At 36.3% G+C, this 27744-nt stretch overlaps 1 protein-coding gene across 4 annotated transcripts in view; it reads right to left on the bottom strand.

The window, feature by feature from the left end:
• Positions 1-27744, bottom strand: part of Taf1 (TATA-box binding protein associated factor 1) — a 726438-nt gene that overhangs the window by 75336 nt on the left and 623358 nt on the right. For all 4 annotated transcript variants that reach the window (XM_081728611.1, XM_081728610.1, XM_081728612.1 and 1 more), the window contains one exon: positions 3572-3713. In XM_081728611.1, the coding sequence (XP_081584737.1) occupies positions 3572-3713 (142 nt within the window). The remainder of the gene's footprint in view (positions 1-3571; positions 3714-27744) is intronic.

Genomic DNA, 27744 nt, shown 5'->3' with positions numbered 1-27744 from the left:
ATAACCTTGAACCCCCCTTCAACTAGCCTTCTAACAAAGGGTGAAATTGTCACGATTTTTTGCTATTATCATGGCCATCATCCAAAATATTTCATGGCAGGATCAATTAAGTGCTGTTATTCGCCGCGTTGAAACATTTTTGGATAAACATGAAGAACCAAATGACAAATGTTAATGAATATTTTGTGAAATTTGAACGAGTTACTAATCAAGGTGCTGAAGGTATTGCTAGTGAAGTGCTTAACGCTTGAAATTAATTAGAATTAGGATTGAAACGCTACAGAGCAAACTTATGATAGGGCTTCCATTATGAACGATGTGTATAATGATGTGCAGGATAAATTAATAATATTGTAGAAAAAACAAGTTATATACATTGTGCAGCTCATAATGTAAATTTGGTGGTATACGATGTTCTTAACAGTAAATGTTTATTATTTTATAAAGTTTATATACACTTTTTACCCATAGTATCACACGATGACACCTCCTTTTATCAATTAACAGGAAAATCAAAAATCATCCTGAAAAGACTTAATCTAACTCGCTGCGCAAAGATTGATATCGCTGGTGGTAGTAAAACTGAGATTTCCAGACGTATACAAAACGTTGAAGAAAGCTTCCTTAATAAGTACGATTGTAAATGAAAGAAGTGAAGCTAACCGCTTGATAGAATCAACAGACAATTTTGAATTTGTATTTCATACAGTGATAATACCCTCGGTATTGTCAGAAGTAAATATAGTATCTAAATCACTTCAAGGAAAACTTTGTGGCTTTGAAATCGGAGATCGGCTCTTTAAAAGTGTATAAACAGTTTAAGAGAGAAAAGAAATGACTATGATAATTTCACGGAAGACGCAACTAAATTCTGTGAAAAGTGGAATGTTCAGACAACATTCAGACACAAACGATTCAAAAAGATCATACGTTTTTATTTTATTTTTTGTACTTATGAATTGTTCCCAATGACAATGAATTAAGCTTTAGAGTTAACACCAATATTAAGTTATTTGACATACTAAATTTACCGGTACATTATCAATTTACATCTCTGCATGATGCTCTATTAAAATTTTCTTTTTTGTTTCCTGGTAATATAATTCACCTCATTGATGATGAGATTCTGTGAAGGGAATAGATATTTCAAACAACTTACAGCAGTGATATTGGTTCCTCGTTTTCGATAGAAGTACTTTGCTTTGTGAAACAGCTGAAATCTGAAATAAAAGTTCAGCAGTGTGCTTGTCTTAACACGATTCTTAATTGTGAAATATGCCATTGGGGTATAGCTTTTCAGAATTTATTACGGCAAAATTGTTGTTTTTGATGCTCCCTGTGTCTGTCAGTTCCGCTGAGGGATCGTTTCCAAAATTAAAACTAATAAAAAGCTATGTGAGAATCTTAATGGACCAAAGAGCAAGAAGGAAATCATTCAACTAATTCCTGGTACTCTTAATGAAGACTGACGTCATTAACAACGAAGAAGCGAGTCCACTTTATTCTGAAGATTACTGAATAAATTATAGAGAAAATTGGTTTCCATTTATGAATTGTTAGTGACTGCATGCTACTGAAGACATTATTCAGAGATATGTTATCTACTAATCTACTAAGGGAAATGCTGATGAAAACAGGGAGCCTTGGGTATTCTCTTGCGAGAAAAAGGCGTAAAATGTAGCTATGCTTGTGACTTTTACAGATGAGCCATCCAGATAGCAGAGTGGAAGTGTGTCAGGGCTCCTGGATCAGGATTTTCTCGTACATGTTCTTGGATTAAGCTAATTTCAAGCTAAGTTGCGATGTAAACACCAATTGTATAAACCATCCAAACAATAAGTTAACTACGTAACTGCAGTCCGGTGATAACTGAGGTCCTATGTCATTACTAAAGATCGGTAGTAATAGGAAAATGTCCTTTTGTTTCATTCTTACAAGCAATCATGAATTTTCATTCTTACAGCGACCCAATTTTGATCAAGGGCTGATTTCACTATCTTACTAGGAAAGACCCCTTTTTTCTGTTGTTGCCATTGACCGTATTTGCCATTTTATTCTTATAGTTTGTTCATCTTATGGTTGCTTCTAACGTTTTGTTCACTTTTCTGCCGAAAATAAAAATTTGCTTATCATTATAGTGGAATGCAGTCCACCTGTGGAATATGAAAATTAACGCTCCTCACCGGAGGGGATAAATAATTTTTCACAAACGTAATAGTTGAAAACCACGTTTGATGTTGCTATGAATTCCACGGCAACGACGTGCTTCAAATATAAGCATGTCGCAACGGTAGATGTTGAACGATTGTTTTCAACCTCAAATGTATCTTTGCGCGCAGACGACATAACTTGTATGCTGGCAAGCTACAGAAACTGTTTATGATATCGTGTAATCAAAAATGAACTGTATCGTATAACATGACAGCTTTATGAAATGCCAAGGTAGAGTTTATCTAATATGAACAGTCATTTTAAAACGTAGTTTTTGGCCGCAGTGTTAAGTAGCTTATTTTATTTGCAGTCTTAGTTTATGATGCTACTATTTCTTTGATGTGTATTTTTATTTTTATTTTTCTTCATTTTAATGGTCACGGATACTTTCAGTCATACTTATTAATTTGTGCTATTTACTTTTCTTGTATATTAACACATTTATTCTGAGTTTTTGTTAAATTAATATATTCATTTATGAAATACAAACTGCTAATTTTTAATGCCATTTTTAAAATATATTTTGCCATTTTGCCTGCCAATTTCGGTGTTTTATTTTGCACCTACCAGTCTTTCGTTATGACTATGTTGTTCTTCGATTCCACTATCACTGATAAGACATACTTCGAAATGTCGAAGACTGGTTAGTGCCGATATTGGGTGTCCTCGACGGTTTCAGTAATTTATGAACGATGATCCATGCAGAATGTCATTCGTTCGATGATTAATTCATCAGGCACTAAATTGGTTGCAAAGGTGTTGTGGAGCGGATCCCGCTTTCATTTGTCTCTATTCCTTTAGATTTTAAACTCTGGAGGTATTTCAAGTGTCACGTACACAGCAATATAATCTACGACAAATACCACCTGCACAAAATTACTGTAGTGCAACAGGACCAAATATGCCTAATACCATTAAAAACACTCATTTACATCTGCGAAAATGTGGAAATGTTTTCACCAGAAAAAGTACGAGCAAAACATATTGTGCTTTTTCTTATGTTACAGTACCTTGCAGCTACCTTCTGTGGTCCACGTCTCATATAGCCTCGCTGCTGAACGGGACGTTAAACTCAAAGTCAACTCAAGTCAAATCTATCTAGAAAAGATCATACTTTCATTTCAACGACTGAAAAATAAATAAACTGAAAAAAGAATCTGGCAGGAAAGTAGTAAAACTCAAGAGTAATGAACAAATAAATAATCTTGTAGTAAAACTCAAGAGTAATGAAGAAATAAATAATCTTTCAGTACTTGCTTACCTCGTAATAACTATAATAGAATTCCTTAATAGGAAGAAATTCACTTACAACTATCTACCAATTTTAATCGTAGTAGTTACAGAGAAATGTCATACATACCTTCTTCTAAAACATCCTTCTTTCTGTTTTTTCCAGAAACTCCCATTTCAGACTCGAGATCTCCTTCTACATCAACGAACTCATAGTCATCGAGGTGTGATTTTCCACTTAAATAAGAATGTTCAGGAGTGCTTCTTAAGCTCTGAGAAAGGAAAGAAAATGTATTATGATACTGGGTTTGACATTCGGGATTTTATGTTCGCATGTTCATGAAAATCTACAGTATTAAGCTAATTTCGGTACGCAGCGCAACTTCGTGTGTGTTTATCCATTTTCTCTCTCTCTCTCTCGGTGACACAGTGGTTCAGTGCTAGAGCGGGGCCTTTAGTCAAATCCCAGGCCAAGCGACTTTGATTGGAAAAATCACGTCCATAAAATTATAGCAGCTTCATGGTTTCCTTTCACATTTTCATTCCATCATATATTTTTTAAATCATCATTCACTTTTATTTATCACCTGTCGTCCCCAAACATTAGTTTGACTAACGATTAACACTCCAACTTCACTCTCGAGGATGGGAGGTCAACTTTGAAATTTTTATTGTATATTGCAGATTTTGATTCTCTATTTCTCTCTCTCTTAAGAGAATATGATTTTCTTTTCATACAGGAAGTTGACTCTACCATTTTTCATACTTTTTTTTTAAGAACTGTACAAATAGTATTGGCAATATTGTAAGATGGCGATGTGGTATTTGAAAATAATGTAGTTATTTATACCATAAGCATTAGTGTTTTAACACTGATTTAAATGGCCTTTATTCTATTCGATAAGTGTCTGAAGACTATTTATATTTGTGGAGTATTAAGAAATAGTATTCCAGTTGGAAGAGGAAAACACAAGATGAAAAATGTACGATTTTAGCAACTCAACAAGTAATTCAAGGTGCACGCTGTAACGAGATATGATGGACGATAAAATAGAAAACACAAGTAACGCTTAGGTACGCGATTTTATTATTTTTCTAATGATCAGAGTTTGTCTGAGTGACGTAAAAGGAAAGGTATAACTGAAGAATCAAGTCACATAGCACTTTACCATATTCACAGGTCTGAGACAAGGATATGGTTTATCAGCATTATTGTTCAACCTAACTCAGGAGAAGATTATGGGGAAAGCATTCCACGAGTATTTCAACGAAGTTCGAATTAGAATAAGAACACAGGCGTACGGAATGTCACGCTCTCCGCCGAAATAGCTTATTACAAAAGAATTACCATTTTAGGACAATAAAACAAGTTACTCATATTTTTTACGGTAATGTCAAGCTAATTATTGATTATTATATTTTCCAATATAATATAATAATAAAATATATTCCTTGTATTTATGTATGTTCTTGTATTCAGTTGAAAAACTGCATATCGTACATAGTATCGTACTTAGCATCGTACATATTCAAACTTAATTTTTCTGGAATTATAGATATTACCTATGTAGAATTTTTGATCCTATAATGTATCTTAATCTACTATATACATTATAACATGTATTGGTGCATCAGTCCCGATGATATTTAAGCCCAAGTTGCGTCGAGGGAGTAAGACATCCGTCGCACCCCTAGGGGTTAAGATAGGAATGAAGTGACATGCAAAAATGAGCCAAAATAATATTAATGTTCAATCTAATTAGAATGGAATATTCCAAGTAGATAAATACAACTTGCTGCTATTCCACTTAGAACTCAATCCACTGTCAGAATTACTGGACAACACAAAGTATGAATTCTACATAAAACTAGAAACAAACAGAACTTAAAATGACGCACCTAATGTATATGGATGATATATTTATTCAATTTTATTCATATACTGTATTCCAATTATATATATATATATATATATATATATATATATATATATATATATATATATATATATATATAATGATTTCAGTGCAAAGGGGAACACATCAATTACAGATAATTTCTTAAACTGAAAAAAAAGAACCATAATAATAACCCCAGAACTATGTGAACTTAAACAAGTTACGTATTGAGATGCCAATTGTGTTGAGCACATGATACAACTTGGAAATTAAAATGTTCAACGCTGCGTAAACAACTTTCTTCGGTGAACTTACGACAGGTAATCAACTTGTGAGGGTGTATGATGTGTTCAAGTTTCTAGTAGTATGTTTAGTCTTTCGAGTAAGCATTCGCAATTGTTTAACGCCATGAAACGTAAAGAGACAAAAAAAACTTCATATTATTTTTCGGAAAGGTCAAATTGTAGTCAAGAGACTGTGAAAGTACCAATGTTAAGCCCAAAGAGACTGAAGATCGCAAGGAGCAAAGTAAGACGCAGATTGAACCGGCCCTCATTGATGTGTTGTTTGAAACTGAAAAGTTCTTTCTTGAGCTGTATAATGTTAAAAGTGTGTCTAGCAAAATGCAAGAAGACTTGCTGAAGACTCCATGGACACCAAATTCTTCGTAAATTTTTCCGAAAGTGGGTACGCATAAACTGTTTCTAGATCAAGTGCTTGTGACAGTTTCCGTGGCTTGGGTATTCAGAATAAGGGGATTCTGCTCTTTGCTAAGAACATATAAAGCAAAGGATGCCATGAGGAGCCTTAGTTTTTGAAGTATTTAAGTACAAAAATGCACTTGAAAAGTTTAAAGACCATACTATATAATGTTAACATGTCACAGAACTTCGCGAAGGTGCTAAAGGAAAATCTGATAATACTTTATCTCAGATTAACAGAAATTGTTCTATTGAAGCAGTAGAAAATTGACAGAAGCCTAAATGTATTGTGAGTACCATATTATTGTGTGGTAGGCAATAAATTGTACTTAGACGGAAAGTTGATTGTAGGAATGTATCGCTTAATGATAGGAACTTCAGAGCACTCCTCCGTCTCCGAGTAGAAGTAGGAGATAATGTTCTTAAGCAACATCTTGAAAATTCACCAGCGGTACCAAAATACTCAACCCTTCGAGTTCAAAATGATTTTATAAATATATATATGGTGCAATTATAAGAAAGCATATATTTTCAAGTTAAACAAGGCAAAGTATTTTGCAATACCTGCGAATGAAATAACAGACATTGCAAGAGTAGAATAAATGACATTATGTTTTAAGGTGTGTTGATGAAGATTCAAAATGTATCAGGAAAACATTTTGGAATTCGTTTCAGTCAGTCTTGGGAAGTAACGTAACACAAGTAACGTTTTCTAGTAACGCGTTACATTTTTTCCAAAGTAACTGTAACGGTAACGTGTTACAAATTTTTAAGTAACGTACCTAGTTTGCGTTACTTTTTTCGCGTTACATTTCGGATGAGTAACTATAATATATGTTTTTTTTTCGGAAACAAATGTTTCTTTCCTGTAAGTGAATTTCTCAGAATGAAACAATGGAGCATGAACTACGTATGTCAGTGACCGACAGTCACCGACACACAGAGAAACAGATAAGTTCGTAGTGCTACTTGCTGTTTTTGGAAGATGAGGACAGCCTCAGGGAAATCACGTGTACTGATTGCAAGCACCTGGAAGATTTTGTCGTAGATTTTGACAGCTCCAAATCAATACATTCAGTGAGTGAACTAGGAGTGCAATGATACCGGTAGTTTATTTTACTTTGATTGGTCTTGTTTTTATAAAGATGGAGAACGAAAATATTTTACTGTTCGAACATTTGAAAGAATACTTTTTTCTTAAGAGCTGAGGATGATGGTGGACAAAATTTAAAAGTAAAGTGTCTGAAGTGAAAATATTTATCAACAACTAGCGTGCCATAATTAACGATATACAGTAAGGGGTTAATATGAATAAACTGTGTTCTGATGAGCAGGTCTACTTTATTACTAGAAAATAGTTTGCTGATGGTATGTAATATTGGAGTTCTTTCAGATCAGTTTGCTTATCCTAGAGTCCCGTTGATTATAGAGTTTGAAACTAGCTTTAAAAAGCATATATCGATTTTAGAGTTACTGGCAAGTTTTGATTCACCCCCAGTTCATGTGTTCTCACTTTATTAGTTGTAGTGTAATGTTTCTCTATATTCTGTATTTTTAATTTTACATAACAAGATTATTATTATTATATAATTAGTTTAGCAGAATAATAATAAGCAACCATTTTCTAACTCATAGGGATGAGCACGAGTCAAGCTAGAACTAGACTCGACTCGAATTCAAGTCGAGTTTCGAGTCAAGTCAAAGGTAATATTTTCGAGTCGAGTTCCGAGGCGATTCAATTTTTCGCGTCGAGTTTCGAGTCCAGTCGAGTTTGATAAATGACTCGTTCGTTTTAGCTCGTTTTGAAATCATGGCCTGATTACAGGAAAGCGAAAGCCATGAGAAATGTAAGCTAAGCAGTAATATAGAATACTTTTAGTGTTGCTCACGAGAGGGGACACTGCTCGTATCTCGTCTCGTCTCGATAGCGAAACCACAAGAGATTTTTCATAAGCTCAGCTCGGCTCGGCTCAACTGAGAAAATGGCTCGAGCGGGCTCGCTTGGAGTGAACCATCGGCTCGAGCTGGCTTGGTTGGGATGAGCCAACTGCTCGGTTGGGCTCAACTGAGCCGAGGGCTCTAGCCGAGTCGGTTGGGTGGGCTATATACAGTGTTGATATAATTAATAATAATAATAATAATAATAATAATAATAATAGTTGTAGTAGTAGTAGTGTCATTGATAATAATTATATTGTCTATATAATATACTTGAAGAGAGTACTCGAAACTACACACCGGATTTGGCTCGACTCGACTCGAAACTCGACACCAATTCAAGTCGAATTGGAGGAAATTTTTCGAGCCGAGTTCTCGGTGCGAGCTTAAAGATGTCTGTTTCTAGTCGAATGGAGTTTCGAAGAAAACTCGTTTGAACTCGCTAGTGCCCATCCCTACGAGTAACTCAGTATGGCATTTTATAAATGTTACAACATTATATGAAAATGTTCATATATCAAGAAAAAAATTGTCCTTGCATTTACATAAAGCGATTCAGAATGTGCATTATTATTATTATTATTATTATTATTATTATTATTATTATTATTATTATTATAGCTGTAGCAATAGTAGTATGGAGAATTAAAGTAATATTTTTTCACATATTTAAGGTTTTGAACCTAAAAGTAACGCGTTACTTTCGAAGTAAAGTAACAGTTACTTTTTTGGGGCAAGTAACGCGTTACATTTGAAGAGAAAGTAAAGTAACTTGTAACGCGTTACATTTTTACAAGTAACTTACCCATCCAGTAGATAATTTCACAGATAATGGGCTTGCCAGTATGATTCTGACAGATCTTGAGAAGAATGTGGTTAAAGTCTATACATAAAACAAGTCCTGATTGACTGTCTGATTAACATCCAGGCCAAACCGTTTAAGCTAGAAACTTGACAACTTGACAGTGCATAGGATTCGTGATGTAAGGTATCACTAAGGAATGAATTTTGGAAATTCAGTGGGGAAGGAAAGGAAACGGTGGTGGCAATTATTATAGTAAAATATCAATATTTCCGAATCTCTAAAGGATGTAAACATGAAACTTAATATATGGACTCCCCATTTAAAATAATTAGACACATGTTACATCGTTTCTTGGTATTTTTTCCCAGAAGGGAAGAAAACAGGCTGGGGTTAAAATTGCTATAATAGGATGACCATATCTTGAAATCCTCTAAAGTTAGAGACATGAAACTTAGTATTTAGACTATTTATTTACTACTATTTCACTAGACGTATTTAAGCGTGTTTTTATATATTTCCTACAAAGGAAGAACAAAGGTAGGTAGAAGAAATGAATAGGGGTTAAAATTGTTAAAGTAAGATGGCCAAATCTTGAAATCCTTTAAAATTAGAGACATGAAATTTGGTATCTAGACATTTTTATTTAAAATATTTAAGAACGTGCCTCAGTGTTTTTAGATATATTTTCTACAAAGGACGAAACAAGACAGGAAGGAAAAAAGTGGGAGTATCAATTGTTAAAAGACGATGGCTATATCTAGAAATCCTTCACGGTTAAAGACATATAATTTAGTACTTAGACTTTTCAAAGGCTTAAAGAAGAAGTGTGGTGTCGTAGGACGAACAAAGGCGGGGGTGTGGGGGGTGGAATCCCTAGCTAGCCGATTGCTAATTTCAAATATATAATAGGACAGAGTTATGATGCAGCATCGATGAAAAGTGAAGCATGTGGTGTGCAAGACCAGCTTTGTACGTTTATCTCAGTGCTTATATTTTAAACTTTGCACTTTCTCACTCATTCAAAGTCATAGGTATTAAAAAGTATCTTGGCACAAATTTAAGTGTTGGAATTTTTTCTTGTTTCCTCAAGAAATGTATTCTCAAAAGAATGCCAGAAAAAGTTAATTTAATTTAATTTAATTTTGAGTTCAGCGTCCCATTCAGCAGCGAGACTATATGAGACGTTGACCTACAGTTTAACGAGGAATCCGAACCACATGAGCTCCCGCTGGGAATCGAACTCGGGTCTCCCACGCAAAAAGTACTTCTACTAACCGCTTAGTCACGAGGGAGCTCGCTAGAAAAAGTGCACTAAATTACTTCCATTCTGTGAAACATGTTAAGTATATATAAGCATAGCGCTGTAGTAAGATTTAAGGAGTTGTATATATCAGATGTTCATGTTCTCGAACTCGAAGAGGTTTCTAACAAAGACACAACAATTTCAGCACACTAGCTATTGCCACAAATACTACGTATATGGTATACGCGTCGGCAGAGAGGGGCAAGTTCTTCTTCCTGAACTCTTGTATTCATTTTTCCTTCAAGAATGTCCACATCAAAGACAGTTGGTGCTAAATATACCCTTGCTGTGTGAATTTATGAATATTAAAGCTCTCCTAATTTTGCCAATGGCAACAATGCAACATGCCAACATGCTTAGTCACACATTTAAATTTAGCCGTCAAGATCATTTTCTCCACTGTGTTAAAGAAAAGAAAACAGTTTTTCACCCAAAACCGAGTAAAACAAATTAGTCACTACATTTTCTCTACATAATATAGTGTAATATCCAGTCGTAAACCCGAAGACTAAAAATAAACATTTTTGTGTAATTTAGCCGTCAGTATAATTTTTCTTCACTGCTAATATGAAATAGGGTTCTGACCCAAAACCAACTGAGGAAAAGTAAAATGTGATTTCTTACATAGAACCAAATAAACGGACTACGTTACGCAACGCAAAATTTGTATTTTAATTTGGAATAATTAAAATTACAGTTATAAAAGCTACCTTTTATTCAAATTTATATTATTAGGTTTTAAAAAATACAGTTTAAAGGGGCTCGCGAGAGGGTAGCATATACTTCTTATACAGAGAATAAATGAAGTTTGATAATTCCGTATAGGATTAATATTTTATAAAATTTCAAATACTCTTGTATTCTGTCAAAAAAATACATGCTATGTAAAAGTATAACTGTTTAAAATTTAAATAGAAAGGTCATGGCGCGTCCTCAGGTTGTGGATCGAGAAGGCCTCTAGAGGTTAGCTGCGAATATACTGAATAAGCAGTCGCGGACAGCCGACTAGGAGTGGCCCTCCAGCTTGGGGGTTTAGGTAGGGCTAACAACCTCATCCTGTAAAAAAAAAAAAAGCACTTGTTCAGAAATATTCACAAAAGCCTCGGACAAGGACTGATAACTTGGCACGACCTCAGCAAAAGAAAATGGACATGAGATTTAAAACATGGAATATTATGAGTCTTTATAGGCAGGCGCGTTAAAATCCGTAACGAGTGAGTTAGAGAAATACAGGATGGACGTAGTAGGAGTTCAGGAAGTTAGGTGGGAAGGAAATGGATCTGAGAATTCCGGAAATTTTACGTTCTTTTACGGGGAAGGAAATAAAAATCACCAGTTAGGAACAGGGTTTTTCGTTCATAAACGTATATTACCAGCAATAAACGGGTTGAATTTGTTACTGATAGACTTTCTTTTATTACTCTTAAGGGACGGTGGTGTGATATTATTGTTTTAAATGTACATGCCCCAACTGAAGATAAGGATGACGATATAAAAGACAGTTTTTACGAAGAAGTGGAACGGATATTTGACCAACTCCCGCGATACCATATGAAAATTCTATTAGGGGATTTCAATGGGAAGGTAGGACGAGAGGATATTTTCAAACCGATTATAGGGAACGAAAGTCTGCATAAGGAAAGTAATGACAACGGTGTTAGACTCGTGAACTTTGCAACATCCAGAAACCTAATCGTGAAGAGTACAAAATTCCCACATCGCGACGTTCATAAATACACTTGGACATCACCAGACGGAAAAAGACACAATCAAATTGATCACATTTTAGTAGATAGAAGAAGGCAATCCAGCATAATTGATGTCCGGTCGTTTAGAGGGGCTGATTGTGACACTGACCACTACCTGGTAGCAGCGATAATACGAGAGAGGTTATCGTTGAATAAAGGTAATATTCATTGTCCGAAAACCGAGAGATTCAATTTAAAGAAATTAGAAGAGAGCCAGGTAAGAGAGGAATACCAGATTGAAGTTTCGAATAGATTCTCGGCTTTGGAAGATTCGGAGTGCGCTAGTGTTGAGGATACCTGGATTGAAATTAGAGATAGCATTAAAATTTCAGCAAAAGAAATATTGGGACACGCGGAAATAAGTAGGAACAAACCATGGTTCGACCAGGAATGCATAAAACTAGCAGAGAAGAGAAAACAGGCTAAATTACGCTGGCTACAAAATCCGAATGAAATAACTACACAAAAGTTCGCAGATATCAGGCGGGAAACTTCCAAAACTTTTAGAACAAAGAAACGCGATTTTCTGAAAGTTAAAATTAAGGAACTTGAAGATAATAGTAAAAATAAAAACATCCGGGACATGTATAAGGGAATCAACGAATTTAAGACAGGCTATCAACCTTGTGCTTATATACAAAAGAAATCTGACGGTACAGTTCTCACTGATACGGATAGCATCTTAAATAGATGGAAAGATGTCTTTGACAATTTGCTTAACACGCAACCAAAAACTAGTGTGCGTGGAGAAAACGTGATACACACCGCAGAACCGTATATTCCAGAACCCAACCGAATAGAAGTAGAAACCGCTATAAAGAAATTAAAGAAACATAAATCTCCGGGTGTAGATGAAATTCCGGCTGAGTTAATTTTAGCTGGAGGCGAAAAGTTGTGGAACAAGATATACAAACTCATTCTCCTTATCTGGAACAAGGAAGAATTGCCACAAGAGTGGAAAGAATCAATCATTGTTCCAATTCACAAGAAAGGCGACAAAACTGACTGTAATAATTATCGAGGCATTTCTCTTCTGTCAACATCCTATAAAATCCTTTCAAATATTCTGTTAGCAAGACTGACCCCTTACGCAGATGAAATTATTGGAGATTATCAGTGCGGATTTAGACGAAATCGATCAACTATCGACCAAATATTTACCATTCGCCAAATACTCGAAAAAAAGTGGGAATACAATACCCCGGTACATCAACTATTTATTGATTTTAGAAAGGCGTACGACTCGGTTAGGAGAGAAACATTATACAACGTTCTTACAGAACTTGGAATACCGAGAAAGCTAATTAGATTAATTAAGATATGTTTAAATGAATCCCAAAGTAAAGTCCGGGTAGGAAAATTTTTGTCCATGAAGCTTTCACGTCGAGAATGGCCTGAAACAAGGAGATGCGTTGTCGCCATTATTATTTAACTTCTTTCTAGAATACGCTATAAGGAAAATCAAAGATAGCAACCAGGGCCTACAGTTGAACGGTGTTCACCAGGTTATGGCATATGCTGATGATGTAAATTTAATAGGGGATGATAGGAGAACAATAGAAAGAAATGCAGAGATGTTATTAAACGCTTGCAGGGACATGGGTTTAGAAGTAAATGCAGAGAAAACTAAATACATGGAAGTGCGTCGGGACTGTAATACGGCAAATTGTGGATGCGTTAAAATATTAAATAATACTTTTGATAAAGTGGATACTTTCAAATATTTAGGATCGATATTAACAAACGAAAATCATATTCACGAAGAAATTAAATGCCGACTAAAAGCAGGGAATTCGTGTTACTATTCGGTTCAAAATCTCTTGTCGTCGCGAATTCTGTGGAAGAATTTGAAGCTTAAAATATATAAAACGATAATCATGCCTGTTGTTCTGTATGGTTGCGAAATATGGTCGCTTACTCTGAGGGAAGAACATAGACTGAAAGTATTTGAGAACAAGATCCTGAGACGAATATTCGGACCCAAGAGGAATGGGGAATGGCGGAAACTTCATAACGAGGAACTACATAATTTATATGGTCTACCCAACATTGTTAGGGTCGTCAAGTCTAGGAGGCTTAGGTGGGCGGGTCATGTAGCTAGAATGGAAGAAAGTAGAAACGCTTTCAAAGTCTTGACTGGAAGACCAATCGGAAAACGACCATTAGGAAGACCTAGGCGCAGATGGGAGGATAATATTAAGATGGATCTCGCAGAGGTTGGAATACAAAGTAGAAACTGGATGCAGTTAGCTAAGGACAGAAGTCAGTGGAGAGCTTTTGTGAACGCGGCATTGAACCTCCGGGTTCCATAGGCCATAGAGTTAGTTAGTTAGTTAGGTACTCTCCGAAAATGTTATATAATTTAATAAAAACGAACATCACATTTCCCTCAGCTCTACATATTCAAATAAGATCAAAGAAGGTTGGGTTTGAATTACCTACTATATTGATTTCAATAGTCAATCAATATCAAACACTATAATCAAATAACCAATAAAGATCATAAGCTTCAAGTAGGAAATTCTTCATACGTGTAAGAGGTTTCCATCTCCATTAAACCAATTCGGACATACGGTAATCCACGATTTTCCATTACCCTCTCTTTTGATTGTGTTGGTTCGAAAGTGTCCCGTACGTCGGCCTGTACTACTGCTATTTGCCCTATTGCCATCTAACCAATTATTTTCAATTAATTCAGCTGAAAGAGACTTCAAGTGATACACCCCAACACCGGACTTTGCAGAAACATTAAGATCCATACACGAAGAAGCTCTGGTCAATTTATAATTTAAAAGTGATTTCTCTAGAAATTTAAGAACAAATTTCTGTACACATTTTCTGCAATTTCAGCGAAAATCCAAAATGTTCAAATCCGTTATAGTTAACATTTCTTAAAGGCAGTGTGTATAGCAAAACCTATGTCAACGTTGTTCACAGGAAGAAGATTGTCTTCATTTTCCACATCTATCTGTGTACATCAACTCGAATAACTAAAAACTACTGGTTCTACAAACTTATTTTGCACCACATTTATCAGCATGTTCGACAAAGTGCTACAAAAAAATGGACTGAAAGGAGAGTCATTCTGAAATTTAATAAAGCTTCTATTTCTGATGGATGTACTTTTAAAAATGTAGGTTTACAGACAAGTATTTTATTTTCTTCCAACATACCTGACACGATCTGATAGCTCAAGATAGCTCGGATCCTTTTCCTTGCTCATACGTTGAATATAAATATAATATACGGGTCAATCCATGCCAAGTGATCGAGAAAAAAGAAAAACTGCCGCTCGACCTTTTCAAAAAAAAAAAAAATCTAATTTTTTCATGAATGTTTATACTATATCAGGGTACTTCAAAACCACAATTAATTATTTTTTAAAACATCTCGTAGCAACGCAGCTTCTACCGCCATTTTGCGTTTTCTCGATTTCAGGCGTTTACGTTGTTTTGAATATCTCAGCATGTATTTGTCCTAGCAAATTGAAACTTGTTGGGCGTGTCCAACTTGTGCAGACCTAAAACTTTGTCCTCTTAACATTTTTGCCTAAAATCAGTTGAAATGGGTGAAATCAGGGCCTACAGTAGCAACATTTTTTGACATTGAAGACATGTTTGGGGAAGAGGAAGCAACTGACGTAGAGGTCTGAATTTTTGTGTGCATATTGTCCGGGGTCATAAGTTTATACTCAAAAATTTGCATTCAAACCCTGCTCCCGCCAAATGAAATTTGTGGTGGACAAACACCATGTGCGTGGGTTTCCCCGGGGTTCTCCCGTTTCCTCCCACTTTCTTCATTCCACCATTTTATTCATTGCCCATCTTCACCGTCTCCTTTAGCCTAGCCGGCATAATCGTGGGACGTAAAACTCAAAAATTTCATTTCAAAAATTTGCAGACCTGTAGCTGCTCCCAAAGGCCTGAAAAAATATCGTAAAGTTGGGGAATTATGTCAATTCGACATATTTCACTGTCCAATATCTCCAATGGGGCTGGATAAAAAAATCTGAAATTTTGGGAATAGTTACTCCTTTAGCATACCATAACACACAACAAAGCGTGTTTTGTTTTTTTGAGCGGAAGGGGGTCAAAGTATTAAGGAATGACGTCATACCCTAGGAGGTGTTTTGTTCACAAATTCAGCTGGAAATTCGTTGTTGTGAAGTAAAATAAAGTAGGATGAATGGCTAGTCCAGTTAAGGCTCTCAACCTCGTTTCTAGTTGTGACTCACTGTCTTATCACCCACAGCAGCACTGGTGAAGAGTGCCGCTATCAGCAGAAGGCGAGAAAGTCAAAATGCACACTTGGCAAAAAGTCCGGAAGTGCTCATTGTTGTTTGCTTTATCAATTATATTCAAACATGATTATGCTTGTTTTAATTGTCAACTCATGCAGGAGACTGTTGTCCTTTCGTTTGATCTACATTCCTTAGTCAGTGAACACTCATTCACTGTAAACACTGACTGAGCAATGTACATCGAACGAAAGGATAACAGTCTCCTGCATGAGTTGACAGTTAAAACAACAATAAACAGAATTGAATATCATTGAAATAGCAAGCAGCAAGGGAAATGAGTACTTACGGACGTTTTTTGTCAAACATGCATCTTGACTTTTTCCGCCTTCTGTTGATAACGGCATTCTTCACCAGTGCTGCTGTGGGTGATAAGACAGTGAGTCACAACTAGAGGAAAGAATTGAGGTTGAGAGCCTTAACTGGACTAGCCATTCATCCTACTTTATTTTACTTCACAACAACGAATATTCAGTTGAATTTCTGAACAAAACACCTCCTACAGTATGACGTCATTCCTTAATACTTTGACCCCCTTCTGCTCAAAAACACAAAGCGAGCTTTGTTGTGTGTTATGGTATGCTAAAGGAGTAACCATTTCCAAAATTTCAGATTTTTTTTATATTTTTTTATTTTATCCAGGCCCATTGGAGATATTGGACAGTGAAATATGTCAAATTTGCGTAATTCCTCAACTTTACGGCAATTTTTCAGGCCTTTGGGAGCAGCCACAGGTCTGCAAATTCTTTACTATAAACATATGACCCCGGACTACATGCACACAAAAATTCACACCTCTACGTCAGTTGCTTCCTCTTCTCAAACATGTCTTCAATGTCAAAAAATGTTGCTACTGTAGGCCCTGATTTCACCCCTTTCAACTGGTTTTAGGCAAAAATGTTAAGAGGACAAAGTTTTAGGTCTGCACAAGTTGGACACGCCCAGCAAGTTTCAGTTTGCTAGGACAAATACATGCTGAGATATTCAAAACAACGTAAACGTCTGAAATCGAGGAAATGCAAAATGGCGGCTGAAGCTGCGTTGCTACGAGATGTTTTAAAAAATAATTAATTGTGGTTTTGAAGTACTCTGATATAGTATAAACAGTCGTGAAAAAATTAGTTTTTTTTTTTTTTTTTTTTTTTTTGGAGATGATCGAGCGGCACATGCTTGATCACTTAGAATGGATTGACTCATACGGATAAATGTCAACCGGCCGCTGGGCAACAATACTATTTTCAAGTCAACATAGAACAGAACTTCACTTAAAAATTTTCTGAACCTCTACACGAGTGTACTCGGCATGGCATGCTGGGACATAAGTTATGCAAAGCTTTTAGAAATTGAACGATTCTCCAGTTTGTTACCTCAATTGTAGCCTTAAATGCTTCACGCAAAGGAAGTAACCTAAGGCTTCCTATATCAAGTATTACAGGATCATCTGGCGACGTCTTGATACCTGACTTGAAGATCTGCATAAATGTAAAGTTTACATTATGGCTACCTATTTTTAAGTTCACGGGTAAAAGCGAGTGTCTAAAGATGATTAGAAGGTCAGAATTTCCCTACAACGCACATAACAAATAACGTGTGCACACTTGACTTTTCACGGTACTCCAGAAACGCACATTTATGTTTACTTCAACAACTTAATTAGTTCACTTCTAAAGTACGGTGATAACCCATGTCTATACTAATTTGTCACGTTCAAGCTGCATTTTCCTGGTAATCTTACTGCTTGGGGATGCAAGTGCTAGCTTGAAGATATTTTGAGCAGCAGTGCGCATTAATTTGTGTCGTTACACTTTGAATGCACTATAATAATTTTGCTTTTATAATGTTAACTTTTACTAAAAATCCATGGAAACTACTTTGTTTCGTTCCCGAACTCGCACCCACTTGAATCGTAGAATCCACATTTATACACAATATCAGCAGAAACCTTTAATTTCTGTACAGATGAGGTACAAATAGGAAGATACTCCAAACCACTAAGTACAGGCATATTTTCTTGATTCAAAAAGGCACTACTATTATTAATATTGAAATGGACTTCGTTATCTCCATAAGGTTTTCACCTTTTATATGACTTGCTACCGCTTGCCGTCCTGTGTTATTCAACGAAAAGATGTTCCGGCAAATGTTGCAGCGAACAAAATATTTGGTACTTTGTTCTTCCCGAATGGATGATAGAGAATAATCTATCAACCAGTAAGAATTGAACGTCCAGAATCGGAATACCTGGAAACTGACATGCTTATCTGCACAGGAATATTGGAAATGAACACTATACTTACAACTACTCTACACTTTCGATTCTGCCTCTGCAATTTGAACAACCACGTTAAATCAACAGAAAACTGTTACTATGCATTCTGTCCCTCTTCTTCTCGACCACATTTCTATACAATATGGTGTCGTAAATAAAATCTTATTGTTGACGATTGCATTAAATATTTTCCTTTTGCCACATACCCCGCTTCAATTCACTGCATAAATCAACTCGCATTTGCTACTTTTTGGGACACAGCTCGTTCTTTCCTTTAGTTTAGGCGTTTAAACATTGTTAATTTCTACTATATGAAAGGAAAATGCTGATCTTAAACACGTACACAATAAAACACGATCACGCTCTTAATACATGATAATAAATCGTATACATGCATTCTCAGGTTATTATTTATTAATTTGGAATTTCTTGTAATGATATCTCTATTACTTTGTATTCACTATCAGGTTCCCACATTTGGATATATACAAAATTATATTTTACAGCAACGAATATTATTACGAAAGTAAACTAAATTTCCACGCTAAAAATCAAGCAGAGAACAGCGTATCCCTGACAGGGAAAAGAAATCGTTCCGGAGCATTATTTACATGGGTGAAAGAAGGCAATCATTGTAAATTCGTAGTTTCATAATTCCCAAAGGTAGCTTATGGGTTATTCACAGATGAAATATTCCTTAACATTTATATTTCACATTAAAGCATTAGTTTAACATTTCACAAACGAGATAGTAATTACAGAGTCAATAATATAAAAACGAAATTAATGTGGATAGGAGGAGAAACGGAAGAGCCTCAAGAAAACCCAGCCGCTCGGTGTTTACTTACTAAAAACCCCACATTGCGCATCCATGGTTTGAACGCAGTAACTTCGATCCGAAATCGCTCTACCAATTACGCCACCGAATTAGCACCAAAATGTACAATATTTTAAACTCGTAATCTGAAATACGGTCGATCGCTTGGATCAGTTTTCTGCATTCAATATAGTGCGTGATAATAAACTGTCAGCAGTGCTATCGACTCTCGAAGCAAGAAAAATTAATGCGCATATTTTATCGAATTTATAACTAATTCTTAGTGATAAATCCATTAGTTGGCAACTATGTGAGTGCTTTTACAGTACACGTAATCTCTTCGACGCCAAAAACTGTCTTTTCCTGTGTATGTGTGCGTGTGGAGAACAATAGCCTTTTGTTTCGAAGGTGCCGGAATTTCTTTCTGCGTAGTTGTCTGGAACGTTCGAGAAGTTGCTATGTCATGCAATGTCTTCAGTCACTTCCAAGTTAAATTTTGATTGAACAACTTTTCGATTATCAACCAATAGGAAACGGTGTTATGTCCAGTACTTGCTTGCTGGTCACGTGCTTTGTGGTGACCGAAAAGTGCGTCAAGCAATCGGGCTGGAATCGCGCGAGAGGCGAACATGCCATTTGCGTGTGGGTAACTACTTCAACATAAACCATGGTCTGTGCATAAACCTTATTTTTAAGAAAATACTAGAAGAATTTTTCTATATTTATTCCAAGCCCGCGGCGAACTCAAGTTTACGTTTGTCAGAAGTTCTCTTTTATTAGTGATGTTGAACTAGTTTTATTTATACTCAGCAGTTATAGGACAGTACAAAAGGGAAGATCCCGACTCAGGAGAGACGAATTTAGGACAGAATGGCAGGAGGACAAAATGGCAGGGGACATAATGGCAGGAAATAAAGACAGGAGGACAAAATGGCAGCGGACGAAATGGCAGTGGACGAAATGGCAGGAGGACGAAATGGCAGAAGGACAGAATGGCAGAAGGACAGAATGGCAGGAAGTTAATTTGGCAAAAATTATAACTCCTAGGGCTCGTATTTTTAGGGTTCACCTATTATGTTTGTTAGTAGGTAACGGTTCTCGATTTAGTCATTTCTGCCACGAATGTCCAAAGCATATAAATACAGCTAAATTGAACCAAGAGCGTAAAAGAGGGTAAATATCAGATATCCAAACTTAAAATCTTAACTTTTTTCTTAAATTTATTTCTTTATAACCATCTTCCAATTGATATCTTGGTCTTATAACAATTCTAACTACAAGAAAATATAGATTGAAAGCAAACAAGTTAAGTACAAAACTGAAAGAATGATTACTATTTATTCTTCAATACTAATACATATCACAAAACAGACCTACAAAATTCCTCTACAGTTACAGGAATGACAAAGTTTTTTTTTTTTTTCTAATTTCCTATAACATATCCTTTAAATTATAGAAAGAGCTTGTAGTTGTAAGAATGACTAATTACGTACATCTTTCTTAATTCTCAATAATAACGGATATCGTAGAACAGACTATAAGAAACACTGCAGTTGTCAGAACGACCAATTACTAGCATCGTTATTAATTTTTATATAGGGTCTAACAAAGCTAGCCTTCGGCTAGCTGGGGGCTCCGCCTCAAGACTCCCAGATCTGCTCGGCCAACGGAATCGCATTTCTTATCTATCGACCTTTGCATCAGCAATGAATTTCGTGAACTTGCTCTTCGTATTTTCTCAATCTGCCCATCCAGGGGCTTCGCCCCCTCCCCCACTGTCTTCGCTCGGCCTACGGCCTCGCATCTCTTAAACATATAATTCTATCGTTTTTTTTCCTATTTCAATTATCTAAAAGATAAGATTCTGTATCCCAGGAAAACGTCCGTTTAAATAACATGGGAATCTCTTCATCCCCGTTTAGACCCGTAAAAATTAAAAATATTCACTTTTGACAATTTTTCTGTGGGTTTGTCCCGGAAAGCTACAATCATGTCAAATTTAATCATGCGGTTTTCAAAACGGAAACAGCAAAAGCGGTTTCCAACATCGAAACCGTAAAAGCGGTTTTCGGTTTTTGAAAAACCGATTTCGACAGCACCAGTTAAAACCCTTTGCGCTCGTAAGAATGACTAAACCATAGTCCTTAATTTTATATAACAAAATATATCATAATATAGACTATAAACACACTTTGCAGTCTTATGAATAACTAATTACATACCAGACAGGCCCGTATCCAGAGGGATCTAGGGGCCGGGCTCCCCTAAATTTTTGCAGCCACCCCTAAAATATTCACGATGGTGATGAACTATAATATGGTTGGATCGGGCCCCCTCTAACTTCAGCCGGGTCCCCCCTACATTTTTGGGCTGGCTACCGGCCTGATACCTGGTCGTTAACATCTTATAACACATATACTAGAACAATATAAAAAAAATATTCTGCAGTTGTACGAATTACTAATAATTTCATCGGCTTTAATTTTATGTAACAAAATATATCGTAATATAGACTATAAATATACTTTGCAGTCGTAAGAATGACTATCGTTACTTACAGTGTCGTAAACATCCTATAACACATATCCTAGAATATGCTATAAAAACATTCTGCAGTCTTAAGAAAAGAATTGCTAATTATTAACACCATCGTTAATTTTATATAATAAAATATACCGTAAAATAGACTACAAAATCAATTTGCAATCATAAGAATGACTAACTACTTACATTGTCGTTAATTTCAAGTTGTGAGCAATTCCTCGCAAGAATTCCTCAAGAGATCTTTTCTCTAATAATCCACACATAGGTTTCTCAATCTATGCTGCAGATCAACATAAACCTTTTTAGTTTTCTTGACGGGGTATTGTTCTCTTTCGGACTAGGAAATGGTAGAATGAACGGTGGAATTTTCTTTCTGTAGGCTTTGTATGAGTTTCCATACCGTTGGGTGGTTGTGTCCAATCAAATGGAAAAACTTAAGATTCCACCCCTCACATAAGTTATTTGTGCGAGGATTGTTAGACAGAGTTGCCTCATGAGAATTCCAAACTTCCGGCGGAAATCTTGGTGGCACTCTCTTAATTCTTATGACATCAGAATTCTCAGAATTGAAATATTATTAGCAGTTCGAATTTGGAACATAATGAATAAATCGAAAATTTATGCTGAAATCTTCATTTACCAAGTAAGAAACAAAATAATTTAAAACCCGAGAATTCAAATTATACTTTCTGCCTTTATGTCTTCCTGCCATTTCGTCCGCCTGCCATTTTGTCCCCTGCCATTTCGTCCTCTGCATTTTGTCCTCCTGTCATTATGTCCCCTGGCATTTTGTCCTCCTGCCATTCTGACCGTTCCCCGGAGAGACATTTGTAAGTAATTTTAAAAACGTATATTTGATACAGCTACAAGAAGCTAGCACTAGGACCGTCCCAAGGACGTTATTAATAGAAGAAAATCGTAGTGACAAGATAAAGTGAAATGTTTGATCAGTGCGCCAGTTTTACCGTCACATCGGAAAAAGAGAAAAAAAAAAAAACAACGAAAATTAGCCACTCACAACGTGCACGAAAGATTATTATCCAAAGATAAATATATACATTTAGCTCGATAGGGAAGCTATTAAGGAAAGAGTAATTTGCAATTTTATATATGTGAATTTTTTTTACGATTGTATATTTGGTACAAACAGTGCAAGTTTCACTTTATTATGTCTATGTTTAATATTTGTACATGTTTTAGTTCATATTGGTAGATCAAATTCATTGTGTCATTTCTTCCATGTAAGACAGATTATTTTATGGGCAAATATGAGTATTTAAAGCGAACTCCCGGTGTTCGATTTGTTATTTGATTTTCTTTGAGTCTAAAGCCTAATTTCAATGCAAGAGTTTAGGTTGCGGCATGTACTTCGTTTTGATATGGAAGTAGTGAACTATCCCTCGCGGTAGACAATTATAGATAAAGAAACGAGGTAGAGTTAATATTCTTTTTTCTTTTTTTTTCCTTCTTCTTAAATCAGGATAGGTCATACGTAACTGACCACGTTGCGACCAATCTTGTCATTCAAGTCTTCCCAAGCTTGGATGGAGGTTGGCAAAGCATGTTTATACATCCAGACGAAGGAGATGATTGGGAGAGTTTTACTTTGTGGTTAACTTAAATCGGAAGTGCAAGGACTGATTCACACGACCTCCTTCATCAAGCGATAGCATAATTAATTGGTGGTTCCGCCCAGGAGACCTTTACAATAACGCGAAAAAGTCCTTTTAGTTACCGGTATTAAAGAAAAAAAAATAACAATAATAATTTTGTGCATTACTAGTGTGAAGTGTATGTTTTCTTCAGTGGTTTTGTATGTGTATTAGTTGCATTAATGTCATTCTAGAGAGGAATTTAGCTGCATTTAGAGAAATTATTAGCTTCTCTTAGAGGAATTATTAGTTTACTTAGTGTCAGTTAACAAAAACATTCACAATGAGAGATTCTGAGGAGTTGAAGGAAATGCTTACCACTTTGCTTGAAAAACAGTCAGAACAATTAAGTATAAAGTTGGAAGAAAATAATGATAAAATTGCTAGTTTAAGGGAAGATATGGGTAATAAATTTGAAGAACTAGATGTTAAGTTAGAAAGAACAAGTAAAGACATAGTGCAGACTAACAATGCTGTTGCTAACATTACCGCGCATATTCAGGCCATGGAGGAGAAAATAGAGGAATATAGGGATGAATGTAGGAGGAACTTGGGAGTCCGCGAAAGCGCAGATTGAAAGTTACCGGGCCGAAGTCGCACAGGATCGCGAAACAAACCAAGAAAAATTTGAAGAACTAAAGGACAGGCAAGCGTTGTTAGAATTTAACGTCAACAAACATCATACCCGAGTACATAACCAGATTTTAGAATTCGAGGCAACGATAGGCACCGGAAATACGCATATCCGGGAAACTATGACAGGGTTACAGGAACAACGTTGCAAAGTAAGCCAAACGCAATATGATATCGCGGAAATTAAGAAGGTAGCTTTAGAAAACACAGATAACATTAGGCAGGCAACAATGCGAGTAGATAGATTAGAAACCCACACGATTCAGACCAGCCAGGACGTTATCCAACAGGTGCAAAATATCCCCACTCGATTAGCTGTTAAATCAGAAGTAGATTAGGAAGTTAAGAGTAGAGTTTTTAAATTGGAACGAGAAATGGGCAATCTACAAAACAATATTAATCAAACGAGTGATAAGAAGTTCAACCGCGACTCAGATAGTTTTACGTATGAAGCTGACGATAGTAGTGAGCATGAGGATAGCAGTGAAGGTTATGGATCCGACCATTCGGAGATCAAGTTAAAGGGTAATACATCTTTTCCGAAAACGCGTAAACCTTGCCGTCGTATTACCATTCAAAAAATTCGAGATTTACCGACGTACAGTGGAATGCCAAATAAAGAGACAGCTCGTTCGTACTTACGTAATCTCCAACACAAATTAGATCTTTTGAATGTACATGAAGATGCGGTGTTGCCAGTATTACTGAGTTTGTTGCAGAACCCGTGTTTAGAGTGGTTTCGAACACGCTTTTAGAATTCACAACCACCCAAATCGTGCATGAAGTGATTTAAATCCAGAAAGCTCGCCAGCAAAAATACTAGCCAGCATCGTGCCTACACTACCATATAAATACAGAGAAATATTTGCATTCTACCCGTGCAAAGATTTCGCGCAATTCATTGCCAGCGTTAAACGTCTCGAGTCTTTACGACAGCCTAATGAAAAATGTTACAGGCGGGAAGGTAATAATTATGAGAATCGAAATAAACCGTATCAGTCGGTCAGGGTACAATATAGTAGATCAACCACAGATAGGCCCAATAATAACAATACTAATAATAATTCTCAACGAAGCAGAAATTGAGACCAAACCAACTTCGGAAGAAACAATCGGGAGAATAGGCGTGGACAGCATTTTACGGATGATGCTCGTACAGATAGTGAACGGTCTAACAGTGGCCCCAGACAACAACGCAATGATAGTGATAACCGCAATTTAGGGAATTGTAATAATCGGCGAAGGGAAAATAACCGGAATAATAATAACAGCAGACGTAATTTCAATTTTCATCCGAGTAATGAACGGCAGAATTGGCGAGAGTGCACGCCCGAGCGAGACGGTGGGCACACGTCAGACCAGAGTCATCAGGGAAACTAAGATCCGATGGGCATGAAGGGGTCGCGTCCATCGAGGGTAGTCCGTTTATAAATTCCCCGAATTTTATACGAGTCAGGAACTATACTTTCGCTACAGACGATGCGCTAGATAGTGATGGAAGGAGTGATGTGGAGGAAGATAGCGAAGAGAGAGAACTTGTTACGGCCTATGACCGGGATTACTCCGCGTATATAGAAACCAAAGTTAATGACATCTCAGTTAAAACACTCCTTGACGCCTCGCTAATCTCATACGAATTTTGGAAAGAAATAAGTAGGGATATTTCCGCACCTAGGCTGCAATCAGCTGACGATTTCCTTTTAGTTGATTATAGTGGTCATTTCAAAAGAAAGTGCAAGGGTAAAACAATAGTACCAGTCCAAATCGATGTATTGACTTTTTCGCTTGAGTTATACGTTGTTCAAGATTTAAATGAGCGTTTCATTCTTGGTGTTAATGCACTTTCGCAATTACAAAGTATCATTGATTTTAGTCAGGGAACGTTTTCGTTGGAACATGAAAATATCAGGATCGTCATATCTTTGTTTCCCGTCCCGGTGCAATCAACCTTGGAGGATAGCGATGAGGAACAAAATGATAGTAGCGACGTCATAGAGCATCAACTCATTAATCGTATTGAAGTTAGCGAGTCAGAGATTTTTCAAAAACAGTGTGCCACGGATGAACAAATTATTACTGCAGTTCAGAAAGCAAATGGGTTAAATCAGCACCAGCGAAATCAGCTGCTAGATTTGTTATTTAAATATAGAGGAATATTCACTAACTACCCCGGGAAATGCAAAGGGTTCGTATATAAGGCAGAAATCAATACTACAGACGCGTTAGTGAGAAAACAATATCCTATACCCTACAAGGTCATTCCCTCTGTCAGAAACGAGCTTCAAAAATTATAGCAGTTGCAAATCATAAAACCGAGTCAGAGTATACATAGTAACCCAATTTTAGTAGTACCTAAAAAGAACAATCAGTTTCATTTATGTATTGATTTATGTATGGTGAATAAGCATTCCGTATTACGACAGGTTAGGCCCGACGAATTGAGGACTTACTTGCGAAATTACAAGGGAAGAAATTTACCACGGTTCTTGATTTACAACAGAGTTATCTACAAACCGAATTACATCCGGATTCTCAGCCTTACTTTGCTTTCAATTTTGAGGGTTTATGTTACCAATACCAAGCATTCGGAGTAGCATTCGGATATCGTAACGGATCGTCTGCTTTGAACGCAATGATGGCACATGTTTTGGGGCCAGAATTACATAGTAAAATTATTCGATATGTGGATGACAATTTAGTAATGACCAATAGTTTTGAAGAACATTTACAGTTGTTAGAAATTTTTTTAAAGAAATTCAAAGAATACGGCATCACTTTAAACATTGACAAGTGCTTATTTTGCGCCAAAGAAGTTCCGTTTTTAGGCTAACGTAGTATTACAGCAGTTCGAGATTTACCAAAACCAACCAATATAAAAACTTTACACTCGGTGTTAGGATTGTTTTCTTGGTCACGATCATTTGTTCCAAATTTCGCTATGAAAGCTGCCCCGTTTTATAATTTGCTGAAAGAGAAAAAGAAATGGCAATGGAACGAACAATGAGAAATAGCTTTTAATCAAATTAAACAGGATATTTGCAATAATATCATGTTAGCTCACCCGGATTTTACGAAAGACTTTTACGTTCAGTCAGATGCCGCGCAATGTGGGATAGGAAGCGTCCTCTGGCAGAAACACGGTGATGAGAAACGTATAATACAGTGTGTCAGTAGAACGTTAACACCTACAGAGCAGAAGTATTCTACCACTGTCATTTTTGCGATTAGAAAATGGAAATCAATGTTGTTGGGCAACCATGTGATTATTGTCATCGATCACCATGACCTAGATCGAGTTAAACCTTGGAACAACCGTTTACTTAGATGGGCTGTTGAGTTACAAGAATTAAATTACGAGATCATGATACCGATGGCTAAGAAATCGAACCCAAACAGATGTGAGGATTATAGAACTATTAGTCTTATATCTCATGCAGCTAAAATTCTGCTCCGAATACTGAACAGAAGGTTATATGGAAGAACAAATAAAGATGTTGAGGAGGAGCAGTTCGGGTTCAGAAGAGGCAAGAGCACAAGAGATGCTATTGGATTATTAAGGGTGATCGGTGAAAGATTTATAGAAAAAGGGAAAGAGGTGTATGTTGTATTCATTGATCTAGAAAAGGCTTTCGACCGCGTGAATTGGGAATTGTTGTTGGGAGTTCTAACAAAGATAGGATTGGAATGGAAAGATAGAA

This window comes from Thermobia domestica, chromosome 10 (assembly GCF_964235325.1).
Source record: "Thermobia domestica chromosome 10, izTheDome1.hap1.1, whole genome shotgun sequence".
NCBI lineage: Eukaryota > Metazoa > Arthropoda > Insecta > Zygentoma > Lepismatidae > Thermobia > Thermobia domestica.
The sequence above is the reverse complement of the archived record's forward strand: the minus strand, read 5'-3'. Positions and strand labels throughout refer to the sequence as shown.